At 34.5% G+C, this 16687-nt stretch overlaps 2 protein-coding genes across 2 annotated transcripts; one reads left to right on the forward strand and one right to left on the reverse strand.

Annotated features, from left to right (window-relative positions):
- The first annotated feature begins 706 nt into the window (after positions 1-706).
- On the forward strand, positions 707-9478 carry LOC111799769 (uncharacterized). Its single transcript, XM_087125909.1, has 20 exons — positions 707-1003; positions 1244-1313; positions 1638-2258; positions 2332-2478; positions 2593-2706; positions 3176-3234; positions 4125-4191; positions 4922-4973; positions 5079-5171; positions 5301-5384; positions 5493-5887; positions 6497-6558; positions 6996-7065; positions 7314-7394; positions 7525-7626; positions 7865-7989; positions 8470-8572; positions 8720-8786; positions 8963-9055; positions 9174-9478. Exons 1-18 carry the CDS (start codon positions 957-959, stop codon positions 8744-8746), a joined length of 2319 nt encoding a protein of 772 aa, XP_086982035.1. The 5' UTR covers positions 707-956; the 3' UTR covers positions 8747-8786; positions 8963-9055; positions 9174-9478.
- Positions 9479-11247: 1769 nt separating this feature from the next.
- On the reverse strand, positions 11248-14535 carry LOC111799574 (putative serine/threonine-protein kinase PBL7). Its single transcript, XM_023682953.2, has 5 exons — positions 14224-14535; positions 13355-13542; positions 12941-13130; positions 12468-12859; positions 11248-11851 (listed from the first exon to the last, which is right to left on the reverse strand). Exons 1-5 carry the CDS (start codon positions 14297-14299, stop codon positions 11531-11533), a joined length of 1167 nt encoding a protein of 388 aa, XP_023538721.2. The 5' UTR covers positions 14300-14535; the 3' UTR covers positions 11248-11530.
- Between the last annotated feature and the right edge of the window lie 2152 nt (positions 14536-16687).

Genomic DNA, 16687 nt, shown 5'->3' on the forward strand with positions numbered 1-16687 from the left:
AATTATATAGTTTTATAATTTTAATTAATTGTGATGCATAAATTCATTAATTGCATAATAATAATAATAATAATAATAATAATAATAATAATAATAATAATAGTATAATCATGCTTGAACCTTTTTTTTATAGTTTTTTTAAATTAAAATATATATATATATATATATATATATTCTTACGATGCGAAATTTTAAGAGTAACATTAAAAAATTTAGAGATAATCTATAAATATACCGATAATATATATTTTTTTAATTTTTATTTATTTATAAAAGTTAATACTATTTTAAAATTTTAATAGATATTTTTAAAGCTTTTAAAAAATGGTGTATTTTTTAAAAATTTAATAATATTAGTGAAAGTTTAAATATTTAAAAAAATAAAATAAAAAGTTTTAGTAATATTTTTATTAATTTAGTATTAAAAAAACTAAAACTTTTTAACCAAAGGGGACTAGTAGACACGTGTTTATATTTTAGGAAGAACGGAATTACACGCTGGACATAACGGAGACCACAAGATCCAACGGCTGAGATTAAGGAGGTGGCCAGCTGTGCACATTTGGGGCTGGGTAGGGCCTACTGCCCCAGTCATCAACCCCGAACCCACACCCTTTGGGGAGGCGACACGTGGCAAGAGGACTCCCACATGTGAAAAATTATTAATTCTTTTTTTGTTTTTTCGGAAACAACAATTTACGTGACGGTTGCCACGGAGACGGGAGAGTGAATGGTAAAGATGGATTAGGATTTTGTGTGTTCTTGATCCAAATTCATTGATCCTTGAGTTGAGAGTAATTGCTAGTGCCGTTTAGATTGTGAGTGCGAACGCACATTGTCGAGTAAATGCTTTAGTGTAAAGGGATGATGCACCGAGGAATGGAATAGAATGATTCCGAGTCTGGCGTGATGCATCCAATAACTATGGGTTGTAGAACTGCGAGTTTTTTTGAAGGATGTTGTTGTCCTTGTTGAGCAAGCGCTTATTGGATGTAGATTCCAGGTGGGTCGGTATATTGGGTACGCCTTTGCTAATGATCCTTCAGACTTTTGTTAAACTGCTGCATACATTTGAGCATTTTGTAAATCTTTCCATTAATCAATTTTTGCAATCGTTAGTTTTCGTCTTTGTTTTTTGGAAAAAATGATCTGCGTTTCTTGAGATTTGAATCGGCCGTCGTATGATTTTCATTTGCTCATTCGTCGAATGTTCGTCATAATCAACAAAATTTGATGGGAGCAGGGATGCCTATGGATTTGCTCTGAGACCTCAACACACGCATAGATATAAAGAGCACACTAACATCTACAAGGTATTGTTTCAACATCTTAGATTATACCATCGATCTTTGTTTTCATTTGTTCATTCGTCGAGTGTATTGTGTACATTTCGATACTCATGGAGTCATTGTTATGACTCTAAATTAGTTTCTGTAATAAGTTCTGGTCTATGAAATCGAGTTTGACAATGCAGTAATTGGCCACTAGCTAAATCCATGTTTTGTTTGGGAGACTGCAGAATTTGCTAGAAAGTTTAGTTTATTTGAAATATTTTGTATGGATGTCGCCAGATGAGCTCAAGAAATCCTTCAATGTTTATATATCCAAGTGCGTACTTTAAATATTTATGATATCAGGAGGAGGAAGAGGAAAGGTGCCATAAGTGGGAGAACTTTCTTGATCAAGTAGCTACACCATTTCAACCGAGCCCTCTTAAGGAGGAGGTAAATACAAATACACAGCAGGCTGAAACGAGTGAGCGTCAAGAAGAGACCGAGTTGGGGAGGTGTAGCACAGGAGATGACTCAACTGCCTCAAAATCTGATACTGTCGACGCAACAGATAGTAGTCCTGAAAAACTGTTAGAGCCTCCAACAGAAACTCGTAAACGTGTCGTTCAGACTTGGTGTCAAACTAGGCCATCCCTAAATGCCATTGAGATTATGATGGGCTCTCGTGTTAAAAGGAAGATAATGAAAGATGCAAAGACAAGTTATGGTGGAGTTCATGTTCCACCACTAGAGGGGGCAGAATCTTGCCCTGAAGAGGAAGAAGCTTTCTGCAGTGGAACAGTAAATCGTAGAACATCTGCAACTGGGGTAGGAAGAAGGGGTGAAGAATGCATTTCTAACAATGTGAAGCCCTCTGAGAGAGATGGTGTCGTGGGCGATGGAGTTTCAGAAGATGAGCTCTTTCCATGGAAAAAAGAATTAGAATGTCTTGTTCGTGGGGGGTTGCCGAAAGATCTGAGGGGAGAGGTAAAGCTGGAATTTTGACTCATCTCAAGTTCCTTATTAGGAAGATTTTTGTAGTTCTAATAATACCTTACAGGTGTGGCAAGCCTTTGTAGGTGTAAAGACCCGTCGAATCGAGAAATATTACCAGGATTTGTTGGACCAAGAAACTAATTGTAGTGCGGATAATGAGAACCATATCCCCTCTGGTGTACCGATAAAATTGAAAAAACAGATTGAGAAGGTCATTAGATGCATGCGCCTTCATTCAATCTTTTTAATTTGTAGGTGCTACTTCTTTTTCCTTGTTTTGCAATTTGGCAAAGACGGTGCTGTAATCCGTGCTTTTTGTTTACAGGATATACCACGGACGTTTCCTGGTCATCCTGCTCTGGACGAGAATGGTAGAAACTCCTTGAGGCGTTTACTTTTAGCATATGCTCTTCACAATCCCTCTGTTGGGTACTGCCAGGTAATTCATGTGTGATAAGTCCCATTTAACAAGCAAAGAAAAGCTTGACATATTGATCTTCATCAATGTACATGTAAGAAATAAAATGGATGATATCCTCGAGATAAGACCAGTCTTTGTAAGTGTTACCACTGAGCTTTTGGTAGTACATTGTTCCATTCTTGAACGACATAGAAAAATGTCAGGCAACAAAGCCAGAAATGTTCGAAACAATTTGCATTCTGTTGACGTTATATGTTGTTTGACAACCTTAGGTGTTTTAGATGTTTGCTTGCTTTAATTTCTTATTTTATGCTGTATTTATTGTAAAGTTTATTCTATAACTCTTATTTCTGGAATGAAATTTATTTGTAGCCTCATGCTATTCATTTTACTTTTTACTTAAAAGTTGTTTTTTTTAGTTATTCTTATTATGAATTATGGTTATTTTGTTTTTACTTAATATTTTCTGCTTTTCAAAATGATCCAGGCAATGAATTTCTTTGCGGGCTTGTTGCTACTCCTGATGCCCGAGGAGAATGCATTTTGGTACACTTCAGATCAGAATTTTTCTTTTTACGTTACATTTAAAATGATGCACTTTAAATAGATTCTCTTTTTATCTGATTGAGGGTGTTTTTTTAATGTGATTCAGATGCGTAATCTGATTTTTTTTTTTTTTTTTTTTTTTTCCTTTTCTTTCTGAAATAAACTGAACTTTCATGGAACAAATGAAAGAATACAAGGGTATACATAAAACAAGCCTGAAGAAAGTGGTAGTCCAAAACTAACTACAAAAAGGGACTTCAATCTAAGAGAACAAGACCAAGGTCATAATTATAAAGAAACCTGGTGACCAACGGTCATAAAAAGATATTATATCTTACAATCTCCCAAACCTCTATCGATCCCAAAGGTCGTTAGTAAACTGGCACTCTCTAAGCATGTGAATCATGTGCTCCTCATGTCTCCTACAAAATGTTGCACCATTGCACGTACAAAACTAGGGAAGAGTGTCTTTGAACGTGATCCGAAATGTTAACCTTCCCAAGTAAACCTACACGCAAAAAAAACTTTTTCAGATGCATAATCTTTATTCTTCTCTGTCATGACTTTATTTATTGTTATTATTATTCTTTTTCACAAAAAAAAAGAAAAAAAAAAAAAAAAGAAAGCTAGACTCTGAAGTTCTTGATCAACTGATGTAAATAGGTGTTGTTTTAAGCATAAATGCAATATTGCATTTTTTTTATTTCAGATAACTTGCAAATAAATGCACCTAGAGGTAGTTTTAACCAAAGGCACAAGTTCTTTATCCGATTCTAGGATACAACTACAATTGAATGTCTATGTCCCTCTAAGATCATCTCTTCACTTACATGCTTATGTGATTAGATTCCTAAAGATGTTATGGATGAAGTGGCTACAAAATTTTACAGGACTTTGGTTGGAATAATAGATGACTATTTTGAGGGATATTACACCGAGGAAATGATAGAATCGCAGGTATTGTTTAAGAATTCATAATCTTTAATTACTTTGCTTCATAGGCTCTTGCTTTGAAGTCTTTAGGTTTGAGTTAGCGATCGTGTGATTATCGACTTTTACTTTTAGTATCTAACGTTTGGTATATTATATGTGACTTAAGTGTGGAAAGTCTCTTTATCAACTTCAACTACTTTCTCTCTGTTAGCATTTTATTGAAACCTTATAATTTTCTCAATATCTCCAATGCTTAATGGTACAAGCTGGTCATGGGTTGAAAACCCTTTGGTGGCCAGAAGTGTTGAATTTTAAATATTTCACAAGTTTCCATTATTACAGAATGCCATAGGGATTAGTAGTAGTCTTTGTTCAAATTCAATAACATGTGGGAGTTGAGAGAGTTCTAGATATCACAAAAGTAAGTGTATTAACATTATGGTATCCAACCAAAGGCATTTTCTGCTGTCTTCCAGATTTTTACTCCAGACGTAATGATACAATTTTTAATCATGTACATGTGTAGTATATAAAGCATGGAGTTACATTTTGGTTATATGAATTATTTATTCTACCTTTTTAGAACATACATTTTTTTCTGTCATATATCTTTTATCCCAGTCTGTGCTTCCTATGTAGGTTTACAACTGAAATAACATAGCCGAGAAACAAATGTACCTCATTTGAATTTTACTTTGTTTTTTTTTTTTTTTTTTTTTTTTAACATTAATCTCCTCTGTGTTTCTTTTGTTAGGTGGACCAGCTTGTTTTTGAGGAATTGATGCGTGAAAGATTTCCTAAATTGGGTCATACATTTTATCTTTTTCCACATCTATCATTTTTCTTTGGCATGTATTTTTCATTATGAGACATGGAGCCAGATGGCTTATTTGTCGATGCTTCTGGTGCAGTTGATCATTTGGATCTCTTGGGAGTGCAAGTGGCATGGATCACAGGACCTTGGTTCCTTTCCATTTTTGTAAATATGATTCCGTGGGAGAGTGGTGGGTTTCTTTTAATATCGTGTTCAAGATATTATTTTATTTTCTATTAATGTTTGGGGGTGGTTTCTTGATTGACTAGATGATTTCATGGCTTTGCATTAACTATTTTCATAGTGTGAATCTTGACAGTACTCCGAGTTTGGGATGTGCTTCTGTTTGAAGGCAACAGGGTCATGCTGTTCCGGACAGCACTTGCATTAATGGAACTATATGGTACTTGGGTATTGTAAAAAAAATGTTAACTGCAATTTTTATCAGTTTTCAGATGCACGAGAAGTGGGTGTAGTATTATACTTTTCTATCATATCGCTCTTTCTTCAGGTCCTGCGCTAGCTACTACAAAAGATGCGGGGGACGCCATTACTTTGTTACAATCCCTTGCTGGTTCCACTTTTGATAGTAGCCAGCTTGTGTTGACTGCTTGCATGGGCTTTCTGACTGTAACTGAAGTAAGACTAGTGGAGTTGAGAACAAAGCTCCGGCCATCCGTGCTAGTTGTAATTGAAGAAAGAACAAAGAAAGGTCGGGTTTGGAAGGACTCAAAAGGGCTAGCTTCCAAGCTTTATAGTTTCAAGCATGATCCTAGATCACCTACAGAGAGAGAAAAGACAGCTGCAGGAGCCAATGTAGGGCCCTGCACTCCTAAGCCAGATGACATTCTTAATGAATTGGCCGGTGATTCTGGAACAGAGTCGCTTCCAGACCTTCAAGAACAAGTAACTCCCTTTTTCATTGGTAATTTGGTGTCACCTGATATTTGTTTGCCGATTGTTATTTGATGATTCCTTCATTCTGAAGAAGGTCCATGATACAACAAAAAGGATGTTTGTCCTTCCCTAGGATCCATTGAATAATTAGATTTTGATTGTTAGAGATTGGCCTGCAAGCTGCCTTAAGGAGAGTCTCATCCTTTGTAATTTTAGAATGTGGATCCTGTACAGTAACATTTGTAGGATTTTTTTAGAGATTTGATTATTTATCATTGTCGTGTAGAAGGACCTGTCCAGTTAAAATGTTATCCGTTAACCTCTGGAGTATTTCCTTTCCGTTTAGATTTATATTTATTTGGAGGTTATTAGCCATTCATTAATTGTCTACACCTACCACATATGAAATGCTTCAATTTGCTAAGATATTATAGATGCATTTTTCACTTTAAAAGTCCATCTTTAGTTTATTTTCCCTACAAGCATTGTCCAGGAAGCTCATCATCATTAGTTATTGGGTTAATTCACCTCGAGTGTCATTTCCAACTCATAAAATGGTATTTAATTTTCAGGGTTTCCCTTTTTGGGTTAATTTCAATCTTAAACGGTTTTGTGCAGGTAGTATGGTTGAAAGTTGAGTTGTGCAGGTTGCTGGAGGACAAAAGATCTGCGGTTCTAAGGTTATTACTATATTATATGAGACTTGGATTTTATTCTTCTCTGAGAATTTATATTGGTTCCTGTATGATTGCCACAGATTCTATTAGGGAGTGGTGATCGTCAACTTAGGAAAAAGATATGTGAAGAAAAAAAAAATCCAATGATTTTGATTTCTTGACACTTAGCACCACCTTCGGTTATTGAGTTCCAGCCATGTGTATTTGCCTCAGTACTCATTATATCAAATCATAATGACTGCTTCAATATCGCTTCCTTGAGGGGACTTTCAGGATATGTTCCTCTTTTCATGTGTTTGTGCTTGGATTAGTGTATTTAACGGGTTATGGCTTATTATTAGCAAAACAAGCCTGCTTCTTCTGCGGAACTGGCTCTTCTTGTGATTGTTTCAAGAAGATGGTTATTAAAGCTTCTGTTTCTTTTTGCTAATCTTTTCCAGAGCTGAGGAGCTAGAAACAGCACTAATGGAAATGGTCTCGCAAGATAATCGGCGGCTATTGAGTGCCAGGGTATAAATCTCTTGTCTGTGAGGAAAGATTTTAATGCTTGTTGTTACGTGATTGCTTCTTTTAATATTATAATTCAAGACCTCCTGCATCCTTGTATCATTGAGAAGTGCTCCTTTTATCTCTTGACTTATAACCTTTTAGATACATAAGTGGAGGCTCGGTTCATCTAAGCGTGACTAGTGGACTTGCTTCTAAAACTTTCCTTTAGGTTTCTGGTCCATACTTAAGATTTTGCTTATATTCTCTAGGTTGAACAACTAGAGTTAGAGGTAGATGCGCTACGGAAAACTCTAGCAGAGAAGAAAGAACAAGAAGTTGCAATGCTTCAGGTGTGTGTTAGGTGATATCACATTCACATTCTGATGGGGAAGCCTGATCTTAATCCGAAAGTTGACCGAGTTTTAAGTTTTAACTATCAGTTACTTCCATAAACAACTGATCGATTCTTCTACATCGTAGTTGTTGATGCGTGTCGAACAAGAGCAAAAAGTAACCGAGGAAGCTAGAATAAACGCAGAGCAAGATGTAGCAGCTCAGAAATATGCTGTTCATATGCTTCAGGTCAGATTATTTTTGGTTTGATAATAATGCGTTGTCGTCTGATACTCAAAGAGCAAAGTTCCCTAGATTGCTTGAAGTTGTTTAAAGGTTGAAGTAGATGCTATTGGTTTGTGCTGGTTTTTTACAAGATAGAAACTCATACTAGCCTGCATAAACTCTGAAGCTCTTTCTGTTGTCCCATAATCATGTCGAGATTTTTTCTTCTGTGATTATCATTTTCTCTATAATTCAATTACAGGACAAGTATGAGAAAGCTATGGCTTCACTTGCTGAGATGGAGAAAAGGGTGGTGATGGCCGAATCCATGTTGGAGGCTACGTTACAATATGAATCTGGCCAAGTTAAAGCAACGGCATCTCCTGGGTATAAAACTATTCAAAAAAATATTTGATGTCACTTTTTGAACGACTTGAAACATTTCTCTGTTTTCTCGGAAAGAAAGAAGAATCTTGATCATGGGTTTATAAGTAAAAAAATGCATCACTATTGGAATGAGACCTTTTGAGGAAGCCCAAAGCAAAGCCATGAGAACCTATGCTCAAAGTGGACAATATCATATCACAATTGGTAGAGAGTTGTGATTAAAGAAATACATCTCTATTGGAATGATGCCTTTTGGGGAAGTCCAAAGCAAAGCCATGAGAGCCTATGCTCAAAGTGGACAATATCATACCACCATTGTAGAGAGTTGTGATTCCTAACATTTCCTTGGTATAATTTTTTTTTTTAGTGAATCAATCAGAATGTACTAAGAACATATACTGCTTGGAAAATGTTTTGTTGTGTAATTCATTAAGCTTTTCATACGAAAATTCATTTTTATGAGGGTTGGCTGCTCTGTAGGTCACGTAATCCAGGATCTGCACAGGATAAGGATAAGGATAAGGATAATCAGAAAAAAGTTGGTTTGCTGCCATTTGCACTCGGCTGGCGAGATCGAAACAAGGTATTATTTTAGTTCAATAATTGTTCAGCTAAATATGCACCCACAAGAATTACCAATTGGTCCTATCATAGCCACTCTTGTGCTTTTTTTTTTTTTTTTTCTTTTGTTATTTACAATCATATTCACGGATTACATTGTATTTGGCAGGGTAAATCGAACGAAGAATCCTCTTAACAGAAGATGGTGAAAGATGGAGAGATAAAAGCAAATAAAGGTCAGTTTCAGTGCATGAAATTCATCGTATTATTTGCACACACAAACTATGCACAGTACTCACAATTTTACGTTTAAATTTATGAATCTATTTGATATAAAATCAGAATGTCCAGGTCTTAGAAGAGAGAGCTTCATTTCTTTCTTGTGTCTAATAGATTAATTGTTTATGAGCAGTTCACGTACTTCAAGTTAAGTTTGGCTCAGAATGGACGGGTGTCACTACATAAATGGGAAGGTTCAACAAGTTGGAAGTCGACCAAATTTAAGGTTAAACGTCAACTCTGTCCATTAAAAGCTTGTTTAGAATGACGTTTTCAAGTGTTAAAAAACACGAATTTTTAAGCACTTGAAAACTAACTTTTTCATTTCTTTTTTCTTTTGTCAGCCTGGATTTCTATTCTCAAATGGGACGACTGGCGAGCTTAGAGGAGCTTTCCTGTTAGTTTTCTTCACATTGGCTTACTCTTTGGGAGCAGAACCCAATTTGAGTGAGAACTGCAACCACAAAAGAGGCGTCCAGGTAGTAATTTGGTGAATTTTTGTGAGCGTGGGAATATTATTACATACAATGATGTAAATTATTTGGTTTCAATTTATGCCATTTTATTTGTGTCTGGTGAACAGATATATACTTTAAGTGTACTTTTTTATTCAGGACAGATTCACTAAAAAGTCCATTAACTTGTTAAACACTTTCTTCTCTTTTTCGAACGTACATAAGTCTATATTTCTACGAACAAATCCAAAATGGAGGATAGAATAGAATAGAATAGAATAGAAATGCACCTGATAAAATAGTAAGGGCTCGTTCAAACTTGTTCTTTTCATGAACATTATGTTATGGTTAGTTATATTAAAACACTGATGTGACGTGGCATTGAAGGTAAACTTGCATCAGTTTAATTTTCATATATATCATATCAAACTGATATATCTTTATTGTTTATCTGGAGTGTTAATATAGATGACCAAATTGCTATTATATTCACATGGGAAAATGAAAGAGTGAGTAAGAGTGAGTGATAAATATGTAGCAGTAAGAGTAACCTAACCATCTCGAGTTTGATTTTTTATGAGTTGAGTTGAATTTTTAGAAAATCAAAATTAATTCAAACCAATTGGGATGGATTGGGTTGATTTTTTTTTTTTTTTTTATTCGGTTGAGTTGGATTTTTAAAAACCCGACTTAAGAATTTACTTTTATAATTGATGTTGAGATTTTAGTGATTAACGTGATAAATATGATTTTATTAAATACTTTTTTTAAAAAAATAACCCAATTGAAGGCTCTGAATATTTCTCAAGTCACTCAACCAATCTCAAATTTTTAGTTATTAATGTGTTTAGTGCGATTTTATTAAATAATTTTTTTAAAAAATAACTTCTCAATCTGAAATATTTAGTTATTAATGTGTTAAGCGTGATTTTATTAAATAATTTTTTTAAAAAATAACCTGTCAAGACCTAACCAACCTGAAATTTCGAATTGATACAAAGATTTTTTTCTACCGAATCCATATAAGAAGTTCGTGAGAGTTCGATAGCTTTTATTAAGAAAATGTGAACTTACAAAAAAAAAAAAAAAAAAAAAAAAAAAAAAAAAAAATTGTAATACATTTTTTTGTACAATATTTTCTTATCATATTTTTTATTATCCATTTTTTCTAAATTTGAAGAACTAATAGAGCTTAAGAGGTTAAAAATGAAGAACTAAAATTCAATAACAGAATAACTAAAAGTGTTAAACTAAAAGTTACGTAGTTTACGATCGAACTACTCTCTTTGTGTAGGTAAGTTCTCTGTAAATACATCAATTAGCAAAATACAAGCTTGACAACAAAGGAACACAACCTCCTAACTCAACAACAAGCGAATCGTGTCAACAATAATCAAGAAGAAACAAATTTATTGTTTATGGCTTCTCATGTTGATGGCTTATTGATAGTAGACATACAACGCACATGACTAAAGATATCGATCTTATTAACCAAGTCCATAGATCTATCAAATGTACAGTTGAGCCAAAGAGAATGGTATGGTCGTTATGGAAACTTTATATATTCAAATATCATCTCAATTTATAGCTTATTATTGACTAATTTTTAAATAACAAATTGTCATCGTGTTATTTATAATCTACAAGGAGTAGAGATTGCAACGGTCAATCATGGTTGCTTTCTTTCCTAACAAAGACTTTTTATGTCATTATGCTCTAAATGTCAAAGTGGAAAATCGTCATATTTATTACATTATCAAATTATTTTCGCCCAACTACATAGACCAACTTAATAATATCATTTTGCTTTGGTGGACTTATATCCCGAGAACCAAATTTAGTTAGATTATTGAGAGATTATGCAACATATAAAATAAGTATCCAACAATATAAACAAATTCAATAACCTTTTTTTTGTTATAGTTTAACACTTTTAACAGATCTCTCATGAAGAACTCCACAATTGAAAAAATATATATAGAAACAACCACGTCAGAAATCTATAACTTAGAAATATATGAACAATGACCTTTTGCAAGTAAATATATATATATATATATATATTCTATGAACAAATGCAAAATGGAGCATAGAAATGCACCTGATTTGATGAAGTTTGTGTAAAATATTGAGGAGAAGGACCATCCAGTGCATTCAATCAAGCTTTTGAACCACCTTTGGAGCCTGTCATTGTCGTATATCCAGCGGTATGGCTAGCAAACGTCAACGGGTGAAGACGAGCCTCATTATAGCTTTCGAGTGTGATTTCTATCGTATCTTCGACCGCCATTAGGCTTCCTGTCAGAATCTCTGTTGTTTCTTGGAGGTGTAAAGGCAGATGCAGGGGAGCCGTGGGGTATGCTCGTACTAGGGTTGTATCTTTGGGAAGCAAGATACGAGAGAGCTGTGACGACATCGGCGATCACAGGACGCATATTTGGCTGCTCTTGGACACACATTGCTGCAATTGCAAGAGCCTGATACAAACCCCTTGAAGGATGTTGGCCTCTAAGCATTGGATCTGCCATTTGTGCAAATCTCAGACGATCATTAAACAATGGTCTTGCCTGCAACAAAAGGATTTATATAGTAAGTATGAAATTTCACATCGGTTGAGGAGGAGAACGAAACATTCTTTATAAGGGTGTGAAACCTCTCCCTAACAGATGCGGTTTAAAACTTTAGTGGAAGTGCGAAAGAAAAAGCTCAAAGAGAACAATATCGACTAGCGGTGAGCTTAGACTACTAAATGTCCTGTTCACATAAAAAGCGTCGGGCTAATTTTCTTGTGCTGTCCTGTCAACTCTATTAATATTTATCTAGACAATTAATGTAGATGACCAAATTCCCATATTCGTAGAAACATGTGACTTAAAAGAAACAAAATAAAAGTTCAGAGACCAAAATGTTAAAAGTAGTCAACTATGAACATTATTGAGCACACAACCTATTAACACCATTTACCTTGTAGGACAAAATTTTCCAGAACTGAAATATGATGATTTCTTTTCAACTATTCTTACCTCTGAAGTTGTATAAAAAAAATGAAAAATCCCAAGAATTTCGGGACCTTATAAGCCTAAAAGTGTCGTCATATTACCAATTTGAGCACAATTCAATTAGTTAAAACAATACACTCAATCAAGAAGAGTTTAGAATAGGATTAAATGTAAGATCTCTTACCCATGAAACCAGATTTTGCTCCCCTGCAGCTCTTGAATCATCAATTGCTTTCCTGCCTGTTATGAGTTCTAGAAGAACAACGCCGAAGCTATAAACATCTGACTTGAGAGTTAACTGGCCAGTCATTGCATATTCGGGAGCACAATATCCATAAGTACCCATAACTCTGGTAGAAACATGTGTATTGTCCCCAACAGGCCCAAGTTTGGCCAAACCAAAATCAGACAGCTTGGGATGATAACCTTTATCAAGCAGAATGTTGGAACTTTTTAAATCTCGATAAATAACTGGTGGGCTAGCTTTATCATGCAAATATTCCAACCCTCGTGCTGCCCCAGCAGCTATTTTCATTCTAGTATTCCAATCTAGTACTTTTGTACCAGGCGAAACATCTGCAGAAGAAGGTAACAAAGCGTAAGCAGGGGAACTTTTCTATGCAGTAACATATTCAGAGCATGTAGAAATTTCTATACCATGTAAATGGTCATCTAAGGATCCTAGAGGCATATATTCATATACCAGAAGCCTTTGATCTCCATCAGCACAATAACCAATCAGATTAACTAGATTTGGGTGATGAAGTAGGCTTAACATCAACACTTCAACGAGAAACTCCCTGTTCCCTTGCAACCCATTGCGATCGAGTTGTTTGATTGCCACTACCTACAACGAACGAAAAGAGAGATTTCAAGTTCTACATCCAATTTCCTTTCAAAGTACCACAAACTAAAAGGGTGAACCAATATTTTAGACCCTTTGAACTGAGAAATGATCAGCTGGAAAAATTCAAACTACATAATGATTCACAAAGAAAGGGAATTAATGGGTAACTATACAACTAATCTTCCCTTTTGATATACCGTTGTGCTGTAAGAAACATTACTGACCTGATTGTTGCTTTCCAAATTTCCTTTGTAAACTCTACCAAAACCTCCCTCGCCCAAGAGACAGTCCGCCCGAAAATTCCTGGTAGCTGCGGCCAACTCCCGGAATGGAAATATTTGTGCCTTTATATGATCAGATCCTCCACCATTTGAGGCTTCTTCACTGAAGGAGGAACTTGTTTGTAGGTTCTCTGTAGAATGAAAAAACAGATCAGACAAGAAACTTCTGAAAATTTTATAATAGCCACTGGATTTGGTTCTCATGATAGATGTAACCTAACAATCTCCTGTAAAAACTTATCTAAAGACCAAATCAGGAATAGTTGTTATCGAAGAACACAAATCAAGGAAGCTCGTGGATATGGTGTAGTCCAAATTAATAAATAGATAAATAGCTCGCCACTGGATTCTATTTGTCAGGATCCGATCGTGTATTCTGGATCAATGCGATATAGTATTATGCTAGATTCAAACCGTCAGTCTTGAAATCGCCATTGCACTGAAGAAGTTACCATACAGCTTCAATGCAGAGCAATATTCGAACTAGATTAAGAAAACCAGATGGCAGATTAAAGTACCGTCAAACTGGATCGTCAGACGATTACTAAAAGTGCGTTAGCAACCATAAATCCCGCAATGCAAATCAGATGTCGAACAGTTTCACTAAACACGAATCTGGTTTAGTTCCATACTCTACAGAAACGTAGCTCGTTTGAAAATCAATGGATCACCAACTACATCGCTAATCAAATTCTCCAAAAACCAAAGTCAAAGAAGGAAATCGAACGAAGGGATTCCAATTATAACCACTGCACAGATTAAGCTAACGAGTAACAGATTGAATCAAACAAGAGAGCAAGAGAAACACGTACCTAAAGCAGGTTTGTTCTTCAATTTCTTGGACTTGACCTTCCTATTTGAATCTCCAGAACAAGGAATCCAAATCATACTTAATTCAATCTCCTTTCGCAGTCTTTGATGAACTTCAGCAGCAGCATCCAACCAAAAAGAGGAAAACAGTTGCAAACAGTATCCCCAAAATTCCGCGAATCAAAGCCAATAAAGCCACCAGTTTCGAAAGCTCCGAAGAACTTGAATCAGAAATGGCCTTCCGCTGTCTCCCTGAAATGTTTACTTTGTCGTTTCCCGTTTACTTTCCATCTCTCTCTCTCTCTTCGTCAATATTTTTCGTTCTTCTTTTCACACCATTTTCCTTCACAACAAATATTGGTTAAATAGGCTATTGGCCTCAAATAAAATAAAATATAATAATAATAATAATAATAATAAATAAATATATATATATATATATATATTTATTTATTTATTCACAGCAAACCAAACATAACAGGAGCATACACAAATTAGGTTGAGTTGAGTGGAACAATTTTTCAGACCAACCTGAAATTTTAGATTAGTTGTGTTGGTGTGTCGAGTAACTAGAATAATATGCACAGCCCAACCCAACTTTTTCACTTTGGAATCGAGTTTTAATTTTGGGGTTGGATTATCACGTAGTTCTGTATCACTAACATTTGTTATAAATTTTAAATTTTTTTTTTTTCTTAAATGTAAGCTAATTGAACTTAATTTTCTTTTTAAAAATCTAATCCAACTCAATTTTTATGATTTGGATTGGATAATTTGAATTGGTCGAGTTATCCAGTCATAAGGGGAAAAGTGCTACAAACTCCTAACCTCAAAGAAAATGAAAATTAAAAATTAAAAATTTTAAAATTTAAGAACGTAAGAAAAGAGAGTTCATCGAAACGGTGCCGTATTAACCCTTCTCAAATTATTTACAATTGGGCTTTTTATCTGTTGAGCACATTTTGGGCCTTGTTGGGCTGAACCACGCCAACCGACGTGTCGAATGGGTAATTCCCCTTAGGTCGCGGTAGTTGGGACCACGTCGGGTCATTTGACAGACTACGTGGCATATATTTCATATATTATATTATTTTATTTTGTATATAGACAGACAAGAACAGAAAAAATATCATATTCAATGTCTTACATTTGACCAAATAAAGTTAGAATTTTGTTTTTCAAATTAATTCTAAAATTTTATTAAATTTTAATTTTCTCAAATTTGTAATTTAACATAAAATAAAATTATAAAAATATAAATTCAAATATGAATTTGATTTTTCAATTAAAAAGCTTTAAAATTTCATATTAATTTATTGGTTTTGAAGAGATATTTCTTTATTCAAATAGAATTAAAACAAATAAGATTCTTTTAAAAATTATTTTATTTCTCTCTCTCTTGAAGTGTTCAACATATAGAGAGAAAAATAATTAACTTTAATTATTAATTAATTTATTCTTAATAGACAGACCAATGAGACAAAGGTTCAAAATTCCAAAAGCTGTCGGAGACAAGATGATTTCAGCAACAACAATAAGAGGCAATAATTTAGTTGACTTATTTTTATTTTATTTATATACAATAAATAACACATGGTGCATACATAAAAGCAAGAAACGCAAGCCTCATGTCACATTTGAGAGAAGAAAATACATCGAAAATAATTTTTTTTAAAAATCGATAAGCTAATAAGCAAATATTACAATTTTAATGACACTGTTGGATGATGAAAGTCCCACGTCGGCTAATTTAGGGAATGATATTAGGTTTATAAACAAATAATACACTCTCCATTAGTATGAGGCCTTTTGAGGAAGTCCAAAGCAAAGTGATGAGAGTTTATGCTCAAAGTGGATAATATCATATCATTGTGGAGAGTCGTGTTCGTCTAACAGACACATGAAGAATTGACAACTAGTTACATCTTCTGTAGAACATTCTTTTTGACATTTTAGTCCAGTAAAATTTTGAAATGTTTTAAAATATGTCTTGAATTTAAATAATTTAAAGTTTTTGTTGTATCCCGAACTTAATCTTAGATTGGAAAAGTTTCAAATAAATGAAAAAAAAAAAATGAAATTTTAATTTTTTTTCTCGTGGGTCTAATGCATTAGTTATCTTCATTAGATCGGGGTTCGTTAGGTTTGGTCTAATGTCAAAATCGAATTCAGCTCAGATGGGTTTTGGTGTTGGCACGTGGGTTTAGTTTGTACGTTGTGGAGCTTCATAAGAGAAAAGATGTAAGATTCGGCACTACGAACACGATTGGAGAGGGAAGAGACTTCTACCCGAGGAACGAAAATGTTGATGTAGATCATGAGAATGACGAGAATTATGATCACAATCGCACTCTTTTAACAACAGAACGTCGATTGTGTAGCACTTATAAACAAGTTAGCTGGGTAAAAATCGTAATTCGGGGACAATTTTGATGTATGGTCAAGTCTCGAGACATGTTATGAGAG

The sequence above is a fragment of the Cucurbita pepo genome, chromosome 8, assembly GCF_057944985.1.
Source record: "Cucurbita pepo subsp. pepo isolate OVF chromosome 8, ASM5794498v1, whole genome shotgun sequence".
Lineage (NCBI taxonomy): Eukaryota > Viridiplantae > Streptophyta > Magnoliopsida > Cucurbitales > Cucurbitaceae > Cucurbita > Cucurbita pepo.

What these genes read in the sequence shown, in the direction of transcription:
- LOC111799574 (XM_023682953.2), bottom strand. Translation starts at nt 14,299, where the DNA reads ATGATTTGGATTCCTTGTTCTGGAGATTCAAATAGGAAGGTCAAGTCC. An exon ending in GAAGAACAAACCTGCTTTAG is followed by an intron (nt 13,543 to 14,223) that starts GTACGTGTTTCT and finishes TTCATTCTACAG; the next exon opens with AGAACCTACAAACAAGTTCC. An exon ending in CTTAGATGACCATTTACATG is followed by an intron (nt 12,860 to 12,940) that starts GTATAGAAATTT and finishes CTTCTTCTGCAG; the next exon opens with ATGTTTCGCCTGGTACAAAA.
- LOC111799769 (XM_087125909.1), top strand. Translation starts at nt 957, where the DNA reads ATGTTGTTGTCCTTGTTGAGCAAGCGCTTATTGGATGTAGATTCCAG. An exon ending in AGGAAATGATAGAATCGCAG is followed by an intron (nt 4,192 to 4,921) that starts GTATTGTTTAAG and finishes TTCTTTTGTTAG; the next exon opens with GTGGACCAGCTTGTTTTTGA. An exon ending in TTCCAGACCTTCAAGAACAA is followed by an intron (nt 5,888 to 6,496) that starts GTAACTCCCTTT and finishes GGTTTTGTGCAG; the next exon opens with GTAGTATGGTTGAAAGTTGA.